This window comes from Gigantopelta aegis, chromosome 4 (genome assembly GCF_016097555.1).
Source record: "Gigantopelta aegis isolate Gae_Host chromosome 4, Gae_host_genome, whole genome shotgun sequence".
In the NCBI taxonomy this organism is placed as follows: Eukaryota; Metazoa; Mollusca; class Gastropoda; order Neomphalida; family Peltospiridae; genus Gigantopelta; species Gigantopelta aegis.
The window spans coordinates 29587135-29605475 of NC_054702.1; the positions used below are offsets into that span (position 1 = coordinate 29587135).

General features: G+C 36.2%; 1 protein-coding gene across 4 annotated transcripts in view; it reads right to left on the minus strand.

Moving 5' to 3' along the window:
• Positions 1–430: 430 nt before the first annotated feature.
• LOC121370337 (alpha-actinin-like) overlaps positions 431–18341 on the minus strand; it is a 74558-nt gene continuing 56647 nt past the window's right edge. For 3 of the 4 annotated variants that reach the window (XM_041495489.1, XM_041495488.1, XM_041495490.1), the window contains 6 exons: positions 8719–9003; positions 8277–8330; positions 7475–7543; positions 6557–6715; positions 5136–5294; positions 431–3671 (listed from right to left, as the gene is read on the minus strand). In XM_041495489.1, coding sequence (XP_041351423.1) covers positions 3513–3671; positions 5136–5294; positions 6557–6715; positions 7475–7543; positions 8277–8330; positions 8719–9003 — 885 coding nt within the window. In that variant the 3' untranslated portion in view covers positions 431–3512. Of the gene's footprint in view, positions 3672–5135; positions 5295–6556; positions 6716–7474; positions 7544–8276; positions 8331–8718; positions 9006–18341 lie in introns of all 4 variants that reach the window. The other variant, XM_041495487.1, reaches the window with a different exon arrangement.

Sequence of the window (18341 nt, forward strand, 5' to 3'; positions counted from 1 at the left end):
CTTAGGGCTCAATGGGTAGGTGTAAGGCCACTACACCATCTCCTCTCTCACTAACCACTAACCAACTAACAAGTAACCCACTGTCCTGGACAGACAGCCCAGATAGCTGAGGTGTGTGTTCAGAATAGCGTGCTTGAATCTTAATTGGATATAAGCATGAAAATAAGTTGAAATGAATGAAAGCACAGCTAAACCCAATTTAACTTTCTAATAGAAAGTTTGTTTTGTTTAGCGACACCAATGGAGCACATTGATTAATTAATTATCGGCTATTGGATGTCAAACATTTGGTAATTCTGACTCGTAGTCATCAGAGGAAACCCGCTACATTTTTCATAATGCACTTTCCCACAGACAGGAAAGCACATACCATGGCCTTTGTCCAGTTGTGGTGAACTGATTGCAAGACAAAAAACACAATTTGTTTTTATTTTAAAGAGGTAAAGAGTTTATTCGGTATCTAAATCAGTAGAGACATGATATAAATGACTTTTGGCTATACATCAAGCAGAGCGATATGTCAACAACGGCCGGGCGACGGCTCTCCCGGAACGATGGTTAAAAACAAGCAGGCCTATTACAAAATGATACATAGGTCAAAGGTCAAAGTCCACAATACACCATCACACATGGACTATGGACTAAACGTTTTTGATTTTAACACACCTAAAGTAATATAACAAATGTATCTACACGTGAAAAAAAAAAAAAATCCATTGTGACGTTTGATTACTACATAATTATTATATCGGTACAAAAAGAGTACAAGCAGAGTTTGTAAAGTGGTTAAAAAATAATAGTCTAGCAATGAAGAAAAAAAACAAAAAAAAAAAACACCCGGCATATATCCAGCATACATTTTCTAATGTCAAAATACATACTACATATATATCAGTATTCATAAATGGGTAGTTCAGGAGAAACAAATACCTTTCATCACATCTCTGTGACATGTTATGCTTGGAAGATCACATTATCATAATACCATGACATGTTACGTCTCCACTGATTGGTTAGAAATGTAATTAAGCATTTCTACATTGATTACCGATTGGTCAGTTTAAATAACATCTAACACACAGATTGGGTGAGACAGGCACATACAGAATCACATTAGTGACCTTGACCTGGGCTTTTGTTGATCAACCTATTCTAACTATCCAAATTTACAAACATTATCTTGTTTTACATATATAAAATTTTACAAATGTAAAAAAAAAAATCTGGATATAAATCTCAAAAGTGATGTAAGAATAGTAAGAATCACAGATCATATTTTTAATTTTTCAACTTCCAAACAGTTACCAATTTACATGTTTTGTTAACAAAAAAAACCCACCTACTTTCTACTTGCTAAATGTTAGCAGAAACAACATACCAGGCAATGCAGTATCAGCTAATATTCAGCACAGGAAACACTAAATGGATGAATATCAACGTACTTATGGTCACTTTAAAAAAAAAAAAAAAAAAAAAAAAAAAAAATTAAAATGGTGGTGGTTGGGATACAAGAATACGTTCCCAATGAAGATTTTTTCTCTGTATAATAAATGATTATAAAAATATGCCTGCTTCTTCTATTTCACAATGCTACATTTAATTATCTAAAGGTCAAAATAAAAATTGTTATTTTATACATACACAAACAGTAAACATCTGGTTCAGAAAATCCAACACATCAACGTAACCAAATTATAGGACAATAATGAAAATAACACTTGCGATTTACTAGACCTGAATGTTTACAGCTGCCATAGTTGATATTGTAAATTTAAAAAAATGGGTTTTTTTTAAATCTCTGCATGCATGTCTGATGGTTTAAGGCCATAAAGAGTTAACCTGCACAGTTCATATAAACATCAGTATGTTTGCAATTGCCATTTTCAAAATTGTATGTGTGATGAACACTTGTAATCACCAACCAGTGGAGATACAAAACAACAAAGGGCTGATAACTCTGGTTTCATAAAATAAGAAAAAAACAATCAAATGTCCTGGGTTGTCTGTCCTGCAGCTACAGAAAAAAAAAAAAAAAAAAACCTTCAAATTTAGTGGATACACTTGGTGATTAACACCAGGCACAATCCACCATTTTCATGCAAGAAAAAACATCCGACATTTTAGCACAGAAATCCAAAATCAATCTTGTTAAATAATTAATAGTAATATTAACTAGATACATCTACCGTATGTGTAGATAAAGCGATAAACATATTACAACATCCCCACAATATATCATATCGGGCCAGGCAGGGCAAACTGCCATTAAAATACATCAACCTGTACACAACCTCAAAAAATATATATACTATACTCATACAGCAAACCAGACAGCCTGAGACTTAGGTTCTCCAAGTTCATCTCCAAAATATGATGTTATTTTTTTCAATTATCAGACCATTCATATTGCACTGTTCTCAAACAACTCATTCAGGTACTCTTATGACAATTTTTTTGTTTCTGCCATTTTTTTTTTTTTTTAAATCCACAGAAAATTATAAATATATACTGATTTTTGAGGCAATGCTATGTAAATATCTGAACTTATGGGAGCAGTCATACTGTCGAAATATCCTTTTGACTCCGCCTTGTGCAGAGATACAATTTTAAAATGCTAATAGTTTTGTTGTTCAGATTTGCCAGACCAAATGTTATTTATCATATTTTGGACATAAACCGAAAGTATTTATCATATTTGTTGGACAAAAACCTAACCTGCATATATATATATTTATTTTTTGCATAAAGGTTTTCTTTAAATGGCAGTGTTGTTTTAGTTTTTATATACACTGAACAATTAATTTTTCAAATCTTGGCCCACTACTTTAACAGCATCCCCAAAACTGATGTAAGAGAAACTGAAAGTGAACGTTCTACTTCCATTACAAGCAAAACACAAAAACATTAGCTAACTTTAGTAAGCGTATTACACTGGGGAGATGGGAGAAGAGTGAGAAAGAATCAGAATTTCTGCATAGCCTTAGTTTGCCACTGAATATACAAAATACTTTTAACACATTCGGGTCTTCTAAATCTTTTTGTACACAAAAAAAAAAAAAAATTCAAATGTGTTAAGGAGCATCTACATTATACGATCGGCATATTACAAAGCGTTAAATAGTTTTAATTTATTTTCAAGAAAAAGTTAACAGCTTGGTGAACATACATGGTCAACATCTCAATATCCAAACAGCACCACACATCTATCGGAATACACGGGCTCACCACGTTTCGGACTGCTTTCACTACAATAAGCTAGCTGGTGGATTGATCAGACCAATATCAACACTGGCCAGTTAGTAGTATATAATTAAAATACACTGCTTGCAGGAGGATTTTTTTTTAATTTTTTTTTTTTTTGAAATATGTAAATTTTTTATGTTTATATATTCTTTTTTTCTCCTCCTATGTTTGAGACAATCCCAGCATTCATAAACATGATGGCTTAACTCAGTAACCACAGATTTTTGTTTTTCTATGATGCACTATTTAAGTCTCCCCTTTGTATTCCACTAGAGGTCGCTCTCGCCATACAGGGCTGTGGAGAAGGACATGTAGTCGAGAGCACCGGGCACCGCGTCCCGCCCACTGTATGGAGCCATGCGCTGGATGCAGTACTCAGCCTGATCCGGGGGCAGCTCCTGGCGCAAGATCTGGGCTGTGATGTAAGGCTGAAAGAAATGGAACAATTTTTTTAATGTTTGCATTTTTTTTTTTTAACGATGCCACTATATCACATTTACTGTGCTAGTGATTGTAGCTTTTAAATTCTACCACATCCTGCTTATTTATCTGGGCCCATATTTTCGAAACAATCTTAGTAAATTGATCATGAGCAATGAAGGAAGGAAATGTTTTATTTAATGACACACTCAACACATTTTATTTACAGTTATATGGCATTAGACATATGGTTAAGGACCACAGAGATATTGAGAGGAAACCCGCTGTCGCCACTACATGGGCTACTCTTTTCGATTAGCAGCAAGGGAACTTTTATATGCACCATCCCATAGACAGGACAGTACATATCACGGACTTTGTTACACCAGTTGTGGAGCACTGGCTGGAACGAGAAATAGCCCAATGGGTCCACCGACAGGGAACAATCCTAGACCGATCATCATGAGCTATGACGTCACTATGGTATGTGCTGTAGTGACATCACAACCTACAATGGCTTCGAAAATATGGGCCCAGGGGCCTAACGATGCCAAGAGGGCACATTGATTAATTAATAATTGGCCATTTATTGGATGTCAGTCTGTGCTAGTGACTGTAGCTTCTGAATTCTACCATACCCTGCTTATTTACCAGGGGCCTAACGATGCCATTAGAGCAAATCGATTAATTAATTAATGGCTATTTATTGGATGTCAAACTGTAGCTTCTGAATTCTACCATACCCTGCTTACTTACCAGGGGCCTAACGATGCCATTAGAGCAAATCGATTAATTAATTAATGGCTATTTATTGGATGTCAAACTGTAGCTTCTGAATTCTACCATACCCTGCTTACTTACCAGGGGCCTAACGATGTCATTAGAGCACATCGATTAATTAATTAATGGCTATTTATTGGATGTCAAACTGTAGCTTCTGAATTCTACCATACCCTGCTTACTTACCAGGGGCCTCATTTACTAACTCTTACGACTATGCAATCTCAGAGTAATGAAAAAAAAAAAAAAAAAAAAAGACTTGCGAGAATGATTCAAAAGTGTTCAAGAGATCTAAAGAGAGCTTTGTGAATTATGGCCCCTGATCTCTCCCATTCAAATTTTACTTCTGTCCTGACTCCAATAAGAGCTTAGAAACTATAAATTCAAGCCAAACTAAGAGGATATTGGTGCTGTAGAATAGTGCTGGGGATTACAAAGCCTGCTTTTTAGAGAAGTTAACAATATTGAAAAAACGCTGGACAAAATGTTAACTCACCAGAGAAATACTACAAAAATTATGGGATAAAATATTTGGTGAGCAATGCGTTTCACATTTGGGCCAGACTATTTTGGACATCCCATGTATGATTCATGTTGAACTATTCATATCTGCTTATGTTAGTCCCTAAAAATCTAATCTAAAAAAATAATAAAAATCTGAATTTTAAACACCACTGTAATGAGTTCCTCACCTTGTCTCCAGCTAAGATCTTGAAGGATTGCATCACTTGTTCAGCAGTGTCGGTGTCCGCGGTCTCCCGGGTCATGAAGTCAAGGAAGGCGTCAAACGTCACATAGCCAGACCGGTTGGGGTCCACGATAGCCATGATTCTCTGGAAATCTGCTTCACCCTAAAACAAACCCAATACAGTTCCAGTTAATACTAATAGTTGGTCATAATGTACTCAGATACAAATGAACACATTTTTATTTAAAAAGTTACTAAGAAATTTAACGTCCATGATTAAAGGATGTCATCCTTGACTTTGCTATGTTTCTAGGGAAGGAGATTTTTAAAAAAAATGTACAATAATATTAAAAATAGAAATTAATTGTTATCACAAGATAGAAATAATACAGGCCTTTGATATACCAGTCGTTCGTTGGTATGGGAAAAATAAAAAGTTATAAGACAGGATACCTATTGGTGGGACATGTTACCTGTTTGTCATCCCTGATGTTATACCCCAGACTGATAAGGCAGGATACCTATTGGTGGGACATGTTACCTGTTTGTCATCCCTGATGTTATACCCCAGACTGATAAGGCAGGATACCTATTGGTGGGACATGTTACCTTTTTGTCATCCCTGATGTTATATCCCAGACTGATAAGACAGGATACCTATTGGTGGGGACATGTTACCTGTTGTCATCCCTGATGTTATATCCCAGACTGATAAGGCAGGATACCTATTGGTGGGACATGTTACCTGTTTGTCATCCCTGATGTTATACCCCAGACTGATAAGGCAGGATACCTATTGGTGGGACATGTTACCTGTTTGTCATACCTGATGTTATATCCCAGACTGATAAGGCAGGATACCTATTGGTGGGACATGTTACCTGTTTGTCATCCCTGATGTTATACCCCAGACTGATAAGGCAGGATACCTATTGGTGGGACATGTTACCTGTTTGTCATCCCTGATGTTATATCCCAGACTGATAAGACAGGATACCTATTGGTGGGACATGTTACCTGTTTGTCATCCCTGATGTTATATCCCAGACTGATAAGGCAGGATACCTATTGGTGGGACATGTTACCTGTTTGTCATCCCTGATGTTATATCCCAGACTGATAAGGCAGGATACCTATTGGTGGGACATGTTACCTGTTTGTCATCCCTGATGTTATACCCCAGACTGATAAGGCAGGATACCTATTGGTGGGACATGTTACCTGTTTGTCATCCCTGATGTTATACCCCAGACTGATAAGGCAGGACACCTATTGGTGGGACATGTTACCTGTTTGTCATCCCTGATGTTATACCCCAGACTGATAAGACAGGATACCTACTGGTGGGACATGTTACCTGCTTGTTATCCCTGATGTTATATTCCAGACTGATAAGGCAGGATACCTATTTGTGGGACATGTTACCTGTTTGTCATCCCTGATGTTATATCCCAGACTGATAAGGCAGGCTTTGAACTCTTTCGGCTCGAGGCGTCGGTTGCGGGTCTTGTCGAAGTGGTTGAAGGACATCCTGAACTCGTTCATCTGATCCTCACTGATTCCCTTCGAATCTCTCGTCAGGATCTGGTAACAAGACAACCAGTTATTATATGTACAGTATAAACAAGCATTCTGAGAGTACTGTTGAATGTTCCTTACCAGACCAAAAACAATTTCATATCTTCTGAGTTTAAGGGCCATAACTTTGTGAAAAATGGGTAAATCACAATGAAGTGAAACTTGAACTGTAACAATGCATGATAAAGCTATATATACAAAATTACATCTCAATATGTTCAGGCATTCTGAAAAAACCTAGAGAAAACTATATTGTTTTGCATTAGTAGCAAGGGATCTTTTATAAGCACCATCTCACAAACAGGCCTTTGATATACCAGTTTTGGTGCACTGGCTGGAATGATAAATAGCCAATGGGCCCATCGACAGGGATTGATCCCTGACCAACTGCGCATCAGGCAAGTGCTTTACCACTGGGCTATGTCCTGCCCCTAAAGAAGGATGGAGACAAAACCCATAGACCCTTTAGGTTGGACCGGTAGGGTCTAATGATGTGAATACCATACTATATACAGTGAGTCAGTGGACCATCTAAACTGAATTCAAAGGGAACTAACGAAATGCACCGGAACACAGAGTGCTGGATTAGACCGATGTCACCCAATCTATTGTCACTGGACTGTTATCATCCTGTTTTACATAGAAATCTGACTACACAGTTACTGGTTTGGACAGATAGCTTTGTACATGTATATAATATTAATATACATTTTACTCAAGTTTCTGTTGAATAGTAAGCATGTGTAACAATAAAGAGTCTTTTACCTGGTTCTCAACTTCGTTAATATTGCGAGCAATTGCCGTAAGGAGCTGTTCCCATCCAACACGCAGGGTCTGAAAAACACGTAAATAACACGTAACACTTCATTCAGCTTTATCTTATTCTTTAGATTGTTCTCAGCAAGATGATTTATTAGGATTTTAAAGATGTATTACAGATTTTAATATGAATTTTAACTTGCAGAAAAAATCAAATAACCATTTATGCGGCCATTTACAAGTTATGAACATATTCACAAGCATACAATGAGTACTCTCTTTTTTTTTTTCTCTTTTTTTTGCTATCCCTTCTCCCTCCTAAAAGAATACAACAAAATATTGATTTTTGTAAGGAGTATTTTATCAACATTTTCTTTAACTTTAAAGGCATATACTGGCATTAAGACACTCCCCCACACCCCTTACACACAAAAGTTTGTATGCTCATCAAAATATTAATATTCGCAAACGGCTTCTAAGATGCTTATTGAAATATCATTCACAATCCCAATCTGCTCATAGTAGAAGTGGTCTCTTCAATCATCAGTCTTCTCCGAGAGCAAACTCAAGGTGAATGGTGCTTGGCAAACAATGACATTAACTTTTAAATAAAATTCATTGAAACTTTTATTGCAACTTGCGGCTCTCCTAAAAATTTTGAGGGGAGTGTAGAGAGGAGCATGAGTATTCATTCACATTTTGTGGCGAAGACTGAATCATTAACTAAAGTAGTTACTCTATATTTCATTTTGTGTAAATGAATTAGAAAAATGACCATGATGTTACCAAGTATGAGAAATCTACTCACCTCCATGGTATACTCTGTATATCTATTCTCAAACACCATGGCTTCTTGAATTTCCTATAAAACAAACAATAGCTCATTTCAATAGTCAAAAATTATTAAAATCTTTAGCATGTTAAGTTTTTATTTTAAATGTCGAATATGTTGGTTTTCGTTTCCTATAAAATAAACAATAGCTCATTTCAATGGTAAAAGTGACCAAAGTCTTTAGCATGTTAAGTTTTCATTTTAAATGAAGAACATTTTGGTTGTTTTCTGTTTTCATGAATATGTAACCTAAAAGGTGAGAGTAATGTATGAAAAGAAAGGTACATTTTTATATAAAGTTGGGGAAAGAAGTATCTAAAGAAATGGGGAAATAACAAAAAATTATCAATAAAAACTGGTGGTACATGTATAATATAAAAAAAAAATTAATTTAATCTCTAGCAAACAACAAGTGTACCTGGTGATATCTCTCGAGTTCATCCATGTTGGGTTTGTACGTGGACACAGTCTTGTCGTACTGGTGTAGTTTCTTCAGCTGGTCTTCCAGCGAACCCTTCATCTGGACCCCAATGGACGCCACCGCGTCGAGCTGGTTCTCGATCCACGGGCCGATGACATTGGCCTTGGACGCAAACTGCGTGCGGAGTCGCTCGTTGTTCTGCTGTTTCATCATCTCCTGCTGGAGGACCACGTCACGGTTCGGCACCAGCTGCTTCACTTCTGCCCACTTCGTAGTGATGTCCTGAAATCATTTAGATAGCAATAAATACATGTGTTTCTTACAAGCAAAATCTCTACTTTAATTAAAAAAAAAAATTATTACTTTGTTTTTACCAAAATTTGTTAAACTAAATAAGGTTAAAAAAAAAATTCAGTACAAGGTTTAGGACACAATCAATGCAAATGGTTCCCCATTAGTAAAATTACTACATTCAGTACTACAAATAGGTTGGTGCTAAAAATTATTTACTGTTAGAAGACAAAATGATTGTTGAAAACATTCTGTGTGGTTCTTGAATGTGCAATATTTAAAGACATTAACCCTAGTTCATAACGTACATACCTTTTCTGTTTCACATGAAATTCACAATTTAAGTAAGAAGTTGAAAGTAATGAGTAATATAAGGACAAGCTGTAATAACTGAAAATATCACTAATAACTAGGGTAAGGGCCTTTAATGTTTAAATTCAACAAGTAATTCCAAAATGGGTGCATATTAGAACAAATTTGTCTATTACATGTATTATAGATCCATATTCAGGGCTAGCTCTGACACTCGCCAATTGCAAATTTTAAAAACAATTTTATATATTTTATTTTCATTTGGCAAAACAATTTCATGTAATAACTGATATTTTGTGAGAAAATTACTGGCTTTCTGCAATTTTTTAAGTTTAATAGATAATTTGGCAAAATATTCTGCTCACCCAGTGCTAGCCCTGGTATTTAACGATTATAACATACTTACAATGCTGTCATTTATCTATATATTATGTCCCCCCCCCCCCCCCCAAAGTTAAATAAAATAAAATAATAATAATAATAAAGAAAATAATTCCTCTGCTGATGGCACTATCACACTCTGGTGATACACCTATGAAATACTAACAGTGCAACAACCTCTAAACAAATACCCCAGAACTAAACAAAAAAAATTAAGAGGTGGATCTAAGAGGGAAGGGTTCAGATCCTCCTTGAAATGACAGCTGCCTTTTTTCCTAGTTCAGTTGCATTATGCTCTAACATTTTTGACTGCATTTAAACAGTTTTCTTATTTCAAGTAAACACATTCAAAAGGTCTTTGTTTTTTTAAATTATCTGTGGCCTCCTTTCCCTTAAAATAGAGGACTGTTTAAAAGATCACATCAATACTCTTACTATATTAAAAAGATCACATTAACATTCTTACTACAGCATTATCCAGTACTTTAATATTATCAGTATATATAAAAATTCACAAAATTAGTGAAAGACTTGTCAAAGAAAAAGATACCATAATGAGAACTCAACCATCCAATAAGATATAGAAAAAACACCCAAAATAACAGCTTATTGTTCGTGCATTAACACCCATGTTTAACAGCTGTATATTTATGTTCTATGTTGGGAACACAAGTAGATGACAGCATTGTAATTGTGTTATAAGTTAAGTAAGTTGTATAACATATCAACAAGAAAAAATATTTGGAATGTGGCATTATAAGTCAAATATAATGCCCATTAAGTAGTATTAATTCTATGAATAAAGTAGCCATGCATTTAAATTTAATGGAATCTTCAACACAATATTAAAAATAATCATCTTCGTATCACACCAAGCCAATATTTAATATTAACATGCATACTTATACCATTTAATTTATTATTAATATTGATATGTCATGGCATTAAACACAACAGGGTATAAAAATTAGTGTATGCAATGAGAAAAATAAACTTTAATCATACTAAGACTTAATACATGTATTTAGTACATGCCATGGTTACAGACAACATATTTTTTTATTTATTGTTATTAACTATGAAATATGCAGGCAAATTTTAAACTTTAATTATGTAGGGTTTTGGGTTGTTGTTGTTGATGTTTTTTAAATGGGGTATATCATGCAGTATACAGTTTGTTTTCACAGCTGCCAACATTCACCACAAATGCACACACAGCGACTACAAACAGTTCTTTTGTAAACATTTTGGATTTGTACAACTTTAATACATGTATAAAACACATATCTACATGATTCATAGAAACCATTTTCATGAAACATTGGCAAATATTGACAGATATTTTGTATTATACAGTAACAACAAATTCATGCTACACAAGTTAAAATTCTAATTTTAGAGTTAAGACAAAAAACGGTAGCATGAATTAAATGCAAATAAACATTTTTAAACACAAATAAACATTCACATGCAAAAACATAATTAGTGACAAATTACATTTAAATTTAGTCAATTAAGAATATACTGGTGAATAGTAGAACATCAGACACACAAATCTATATAATAGCAGGTTAACATTAATTAGATTACTGTTTTCTTAAAATCGTGTTCTCTTGCTCAAAATTTCAGATATAAGAAATATTTCAAGTATATATGTACAGTTAAGTTTCTTTTGTTTAACGACACAACTAGAGCACATTGATTTATTAATCATTAGCTACTGGATGTAAAATATTTTGGTAATTTTGACATAGTCATAGAGGAAACCCACAACATTTTTCCATTAGTAGCAAGGGATCTTTTATATGCACCATCCCACAGACAGGATAGCACATACCACGGCCATTGATATACCAGTCATGGTGCACTGGCTGGAACAAAAAATAACCAAATGGGCCCACCGATGGGAATCGATTCCAAACCGACCGTGCACCAAGCGAGCGCTTTACTACTGGGCAGGTCAGGTCAGGTCAGGTCAGAGTGTTTAACATGCACATTCAGAACAAGCTGTTGTAGCGCATGCCTGTCTTGGGCACAGGTGCCGACCTCGGCCGTCTCCTCTGTCCACGACAGGAACCACTGGGCTACATCCCACCCCTATATATGTACAGTGAAACCCATCTAAACCGGACACCCTTAGGACCAAGACAAATGTCCAGTTTTAAGAGGGATCCCATTTAGAGAAATTAAGTTCTGTCCTGGTTTTTAAAAAGGGACTCTGTAAATCATCCAATTTTGAGGGAATTCCGGTTTACTGAGGGTCCGGTCTTGAGAGGTTTCACTATATAATGATTTTTAAATGCATCACTAACATTCAAAAAGTAACAGAACTGTATACAAGCATAATATATACATTTTAGATCAAAATGCCATGACCTCATCCATTATAAAATTGGATTTGACATTTTAAAATCTCACTAATGTCTTGAGGAATTATAAAAATATAAAATTAAGTGTAAAGGATGATTTTATTTATTGCTCATTGACCTTTAATAGCCTTAAATTCATAGCAGTTTTAGGTGGATGGGGGGTTTTAATGGGGGGGGGTTAATGGGGGGGTTTGGAGGGGGTGCTATTTTTCCCTCCTTAAAGGTTCAAAATAAAATCTTTAAACCAACTGCTATTAAGAATTTACTAGTAATTTGATGAGTATGACTGAAATAATATATTTCCTGTAATTTATGTTGAAAGTGACTTTGTAACCATGGAGTATAAATGTGACAAGAGGTATAAATTTATAAACAATAATATGGTCATGCAACCTCAGATATAAATATATATGATTTAAATACCTACTGGTATGGGATACTAGGGTTGGGTTTTTTTTTATACCATCACCAACACTAATCCATAAAGACAAAATAGGTTTTATTTTAAAATATTTTAATATTTTACCCCATATTAATTTCGACTGCTGCAAAATTTCAAATGGACTGGCTAATGTGCTGGTATGGGGACTTAGTGATAATCCTCTGTTATCTTGTGGTCTATGATCGCTCAAGTTCGAGAATTTACATTTATTTTTAACCACTAGTATCAAGCTATTTGGTTCATTCCTTTAATGTCAAGACATCATAACAAAGTTTGACTGTAATTGGAATAAAATAACAGATTGAATTACACTAGAAGATAAAATTTTAGAAAATGAAAGAGAGAGAAAAAGTTTCATTTAACAATGTACTCAACCCATTTTAATCCTTAGTTAAGGACCATATAGAATTTGTTTTGTTTAACGACACCACTAGAGCACATTGATTTATTAATCATCGGCTATTGGATGTCCAACATTTGGTAATTTTAAGATAGTGTCAAAAAACCTGCTACTTTTTTTCCATTAGTGTCAAGGGATCTTTTATATACACCATCCCATAGACAGGATAGCACATACCACAGCATTTGATATACCAGTCGTAGTGCACTGGCTGTAATGAGAAATAGCCCAATGGGCCCACTGGCTGGGATCGATCCCAAACTAACTGAGCATCAACCGAGCGATTTAGCACTGGGCTATGTCCCACCCCACAGTGACCACGTAGATAATACACGGAAACCCACTGTCGCCACACTATGGGCTACTCTTTTACCAATAGCAGCAAGGGTTAGTTATATGTCCCACCCCACAGTGACCACGTAGATAATACAAGGAAACCCACTGTCGACACACTATGGGCTACTCTTTTACCAATAGCAGCAAGGGTTAGTTATATGTACCACCCCACAGTGACCACGTAGATAATACAAGGAAACCCACTGTCGCCACACTATGGGCTACTCTTTTACCAATAGCAGCAAGGGTTAGTTATATGTACCACCCCACAGTGACCACGTAGATAATACAAGGAAACCCACTGTCGCCACACTATGGGCTACTCTTTTACCAATAGCAGCAAGGGTTAGTTATATGTACCACCCCACAGTGACCACGTAGATAATACAAGGAAACCCACTGTCGCCACACTATGGGCTACTCTTTTACCAATAGCAGCAAGGGTTAGTTATATGTACCACCCCACAGTGACCACGTAGATAATACAAGGAAACCCACTGTCGCCACACTATGGGCTACTCTTTTACCAATAGCAGCAAGGGTTAGTTATATGTACCACCCCACAGTGACCACGTAGATAATACAAGGAAACCCACTGTCGCCACACTATGGGCTACTCTTTTACCAATAGCAGCAAGGGTTAGTTATATGTACCACCCCACAGTGACCACGTAGATAATACAAGGAAACCCACTGTCGCCACACTATGGGCTACTCTTTTACCAATAGCAGCAAGGGTTAGTTATATGTACCACCCCACAGTGACCACGTAGATAATACAAGGAAACCCACTGTCGCCACACTATGGGCTACTCTTTTACCAATAGCAGCAAGGGTTAGTTATATGTACCACCCCACAGTGACCACGTAGATAATACAAGGAAACCCACTGTCGCCACACTATGGGCTACTCTTTTACCAATAGCAGCAAGGGTTAGTTATATGTACCACCCCACAGTGACCACGTAGATAATACAAGGAAACCCACTGTCGCCACACTATGGGCTACTCTTTTACCAATAGCAGCAAGGGTTAGTTATATGTACCACCCCACAGTGACCACGTAGATAATACAAGGAAACCCACTGTCGCCACACTATGGGCTACTCTTTTACCAATAGCAGCAAGGGTTAGTTATATGTACCACCCCACAGTGACCACGTAGATAATACAAGGAAACCCACTGTCGCCACACTATGGGCTACTCTTTTACCAATAGCAGCAAGGGTTAGTTATATGTACCACCCCACAGTGACCACGTAGATAATACAAGGAAACCCACTGTCGCCACACTATGGGCTACTCTTTTACCAATAGCAGCAAGGGTTAGTTATATGTACCACCCCACAGTGACCACGTAGATAATACAAGGAAACCCACTGTCGCCACACTATGGGCTACTCTTTTACCAATAGCAGCAAGGGTTAGTTATATGTACCACCCCACAGTGACCACGTAGATAATACAAGGAAACCCACTGTCGCCACACTATGGCTACTCTTTTACCAATAGCAGCAAGGGTTAGTTATATGTACCACCCCACAGTGACCACGTAGATAATACAAGGAAACCCACTGTCGCCACACTATGGGCTACTCTTTTACCAATAGCAGCAAGGGTTAGTTATATGTACCACCCCACAGTGACCACGTAGATAATACAAGGAAACCCACTGTCGCCACACTATGGGCTACTCTTTTACCAATAGCAGCAAGGGTTAGTTATATGTACCACCCCACAGTGACCACGTAGATAATACAAGGAAACCCACTGTCGCCACACTATGGGCTACTCTTTTACCAATAGCAGCAAGGGTTAGTTATATGTACCACCCCACAGTGACCACATAGATAATACAAGGAAACCCACTGTCGCCACACTATGGGCTACTCTTTTACCAATAGCAGCAAGGGTTAGTTATATGTACCATCCCACAGACAGGATAGTACATACCACAGCCTTTCTTACAACAGTTCAAGTAAATAACTTTTCATATCTGAACAAGGCTAACAAATAATGTAAACTGGTTTATTAGTAACTGCTATTGACTATTGACATGGATTATATAATTATTATTAGTCCAATAACTAACTCCATCTTTACAAGATTCCATTAACTCCTGCTATTGACTATTGACATGGATTATATAATTAGTATTAGTCCAATAACTAACTCACTCTTTACAAGATTCCATTAACTCCTGCTATTGACTATTGACATGGATTATATAATTAGTATTAGTCCAATAACTAACTCACTCTTTACAAGATTCCATTAACTCCTGCTATTGACTATTGACATGGATTATATAATTAGTATTAGTCCAATAACTAACTCACTCTTTACAAGATTCCATTAACTCCTGCTATTGACTATTGACATGGATTATATAATTATTATTAGTCCAATAACTAACTCACTCTTTACAAGATTCCATTAACTCCTGCTATTGACTATTGACATGGATTATATAATTATTATTAGTCCAATAACTAACTCAGTCTTTACAAGATTCCATTAACTCCTGCTATTGACTATTGACATGGATTATATAATTAGTATTAGTCCAATAACTAACTCACTCTTTACAAGATTCCATTAACTCCTGCTATTGACTATTGACATGGATTATATAATTAGTATTAGTCCAATAACTAACTCAGTCTTTACAAGATTCCATTAACTCCTGCTATTGGTTAGTATCAAACACAAACACTTGTAGTTATATCCATATCCCATAAGTTAGGTATTTTACCAATTACAGCATGCAACTGTTTCCAATCAGTGGATGATATATTATTCAAATTATGACTAGACAAATTTTGTAAAGGGGGTGGGGAAATAATTTACCTTGTATGTGGGTAATTATACACACTAAAATAGCTTATCATGTCGTAAAAGCAGTCTATACTGAAAGTTATTCACATTGAAGGGTGGACGGGGGTGTAGTGAATGTTATTTTTTCGGGAAGGATGGGTTGTATATCTACTACCAACATTATAAACGTTTCTTTAAGGGAAATGGGAGGGAGACCTAACCCGGCATGCAATAAAATGGTCAAGCCTCCCACTCACACCCCACCCTAAAACTCACACACCACCCTAAATTTCTAGAACAGCCCTTAGTAGAAACTATGGCAGTTAAAACTAATTTTAAAAAGGTACATTTGTAGTTCCCTGTTGATTGGAACAAGACTATACATGCTGTAATAGTATTAATGGATTAATAGAATTAATCAAACAACTGATGAATAATAGATGTTAATATGCTGTAAGCGATGTTACAAGCACTTACAGCTAATACTAACCTCCTACGCCAATCCAATGCAAATCAAATGTAAAGAAACAGAGCAAAATGTTGAGTAAATTGCTGGTGAGTGGTGAAATAAAACTCATATCCATGACAACAATACCAAGGTGATTTTTAAAAATCAAATCAAACATAGAATCCCAAAGATACATTTAAAATAAATCTGAGCAACAGTCAAAGATCATCAAAATATATTGAAGACAGAGATCATTTAAACAAAAAATGTCTGAAGAGATTACACAGATAAAAGACAACAAGTTTATGAGAAAGTAGGAGCAAACATAAGGAAGGAGGGATGTGTTCACTTGAATTGTATTAAAAGGAATCTTCCGCTTTGATTACTACATTCAAATAAAGTAGTACAAAGCCTTGTAATGCCAACATTAAAACATATTCAATCATTGGTTTAAGCCACATGTGTTCGATATAAAATTTTATAAAATCAACACAAATATATATTTAATAATTCTAGCAGTGGGAAGCACACTGGTGTAATATACAAGTCGAGTTCATTTTTGTTTTAAAAATTACTCAACACATTTTTTAAATTATTTATGGTTATATGGCATCAGACATGGTTATGGACTACACAAATATTGAGAGAAGAAACCCGCTGTCACCACTTCATGGGCTACTCTTTTCAATTAGCAGCAAGGGATCTTTTATATACACCATCCCACAGACAGGATAACACATACCACGGCCTTTGATATACCAGTCATCGTGCATTGGCTGGAGCGAGAAATAGCCCAAAGGGCCTACCGACGGGGATCAATCCCAGACCGACCGTGTATCAAGCGAACACTTTACCACTGGGCTACGTCTCGCCCCTTGAGTTTGGGATTATTCTTCAGGATTTCATTGGAAATCGTAACAAATTAAGTAATGTCAATATTTTAGTATTCTGTCTCTCAATTTCAAGCTTCTGACCCAAAATCTGGGATTCTCCAAGTCCTCAATCCTGCTAAAATGTCTGCCAAAGTATGTAAGTAATAAAGATTCCCTATTAAAATAAGCATTGGAATGTTACAGTGGGTACCATTTCACTGTGAAAGGAGAAAGGAAAATCTTTCAAAGTTATCATGAATATATTACAATGTGCTTCCTTACTTTTAATTGTACTAGATATGTAATATAACAGAGGCCAAAAGAGGGTATTTTATATAAGTGAAAGGGGTATAGTATGCTTGATTTAAGTTAAGCAGGATGTGGCATCGGTATGAAGGGATATGACATCTGCTTAAAATTAAGATTGATTGATTGATTTCAACTTATTTTCGTGCTTATATCCAATTAAGGTTCAAGCACGCTGTCCTGGGCACACACCTCAGCTATCTGGGCTGCCTGTCCAGGACAGTGGGTTAGTTGTTAGTTTGTTAGTGGTTAGTGAGAGAGAAGAGGGTGTAGTGGCCTTACACCTACCCATTGAGCCCTTAAGAACTCGCTCTGGGTTGGAGCCGGTACCTGGCTGCGAACCCTGTACCTACCAGCCTGTAGTCCGATGGCTTAACCACTGCGCCACCGAGGCCGGTTAAAATTAAGGATAAGCTTCTAATAAAAACGTAATATGTTAGATATGGTATATTTAAATTAAAGAGTGTTTGCTATCAATAAAAAGGGATGTGGTATCTTTGATTTAAATTAAAGAGTGTTTACTATCAATAAAAACGGATATGGTGCTTTTGTTTAAAGTTAAGTAGGACATGCTATCAGTGTTAAGATAATGGTATGACTGTGTAAGTTAAGGAGGGTATGTTGTAAGAGTAAAGCGGTATAGCAT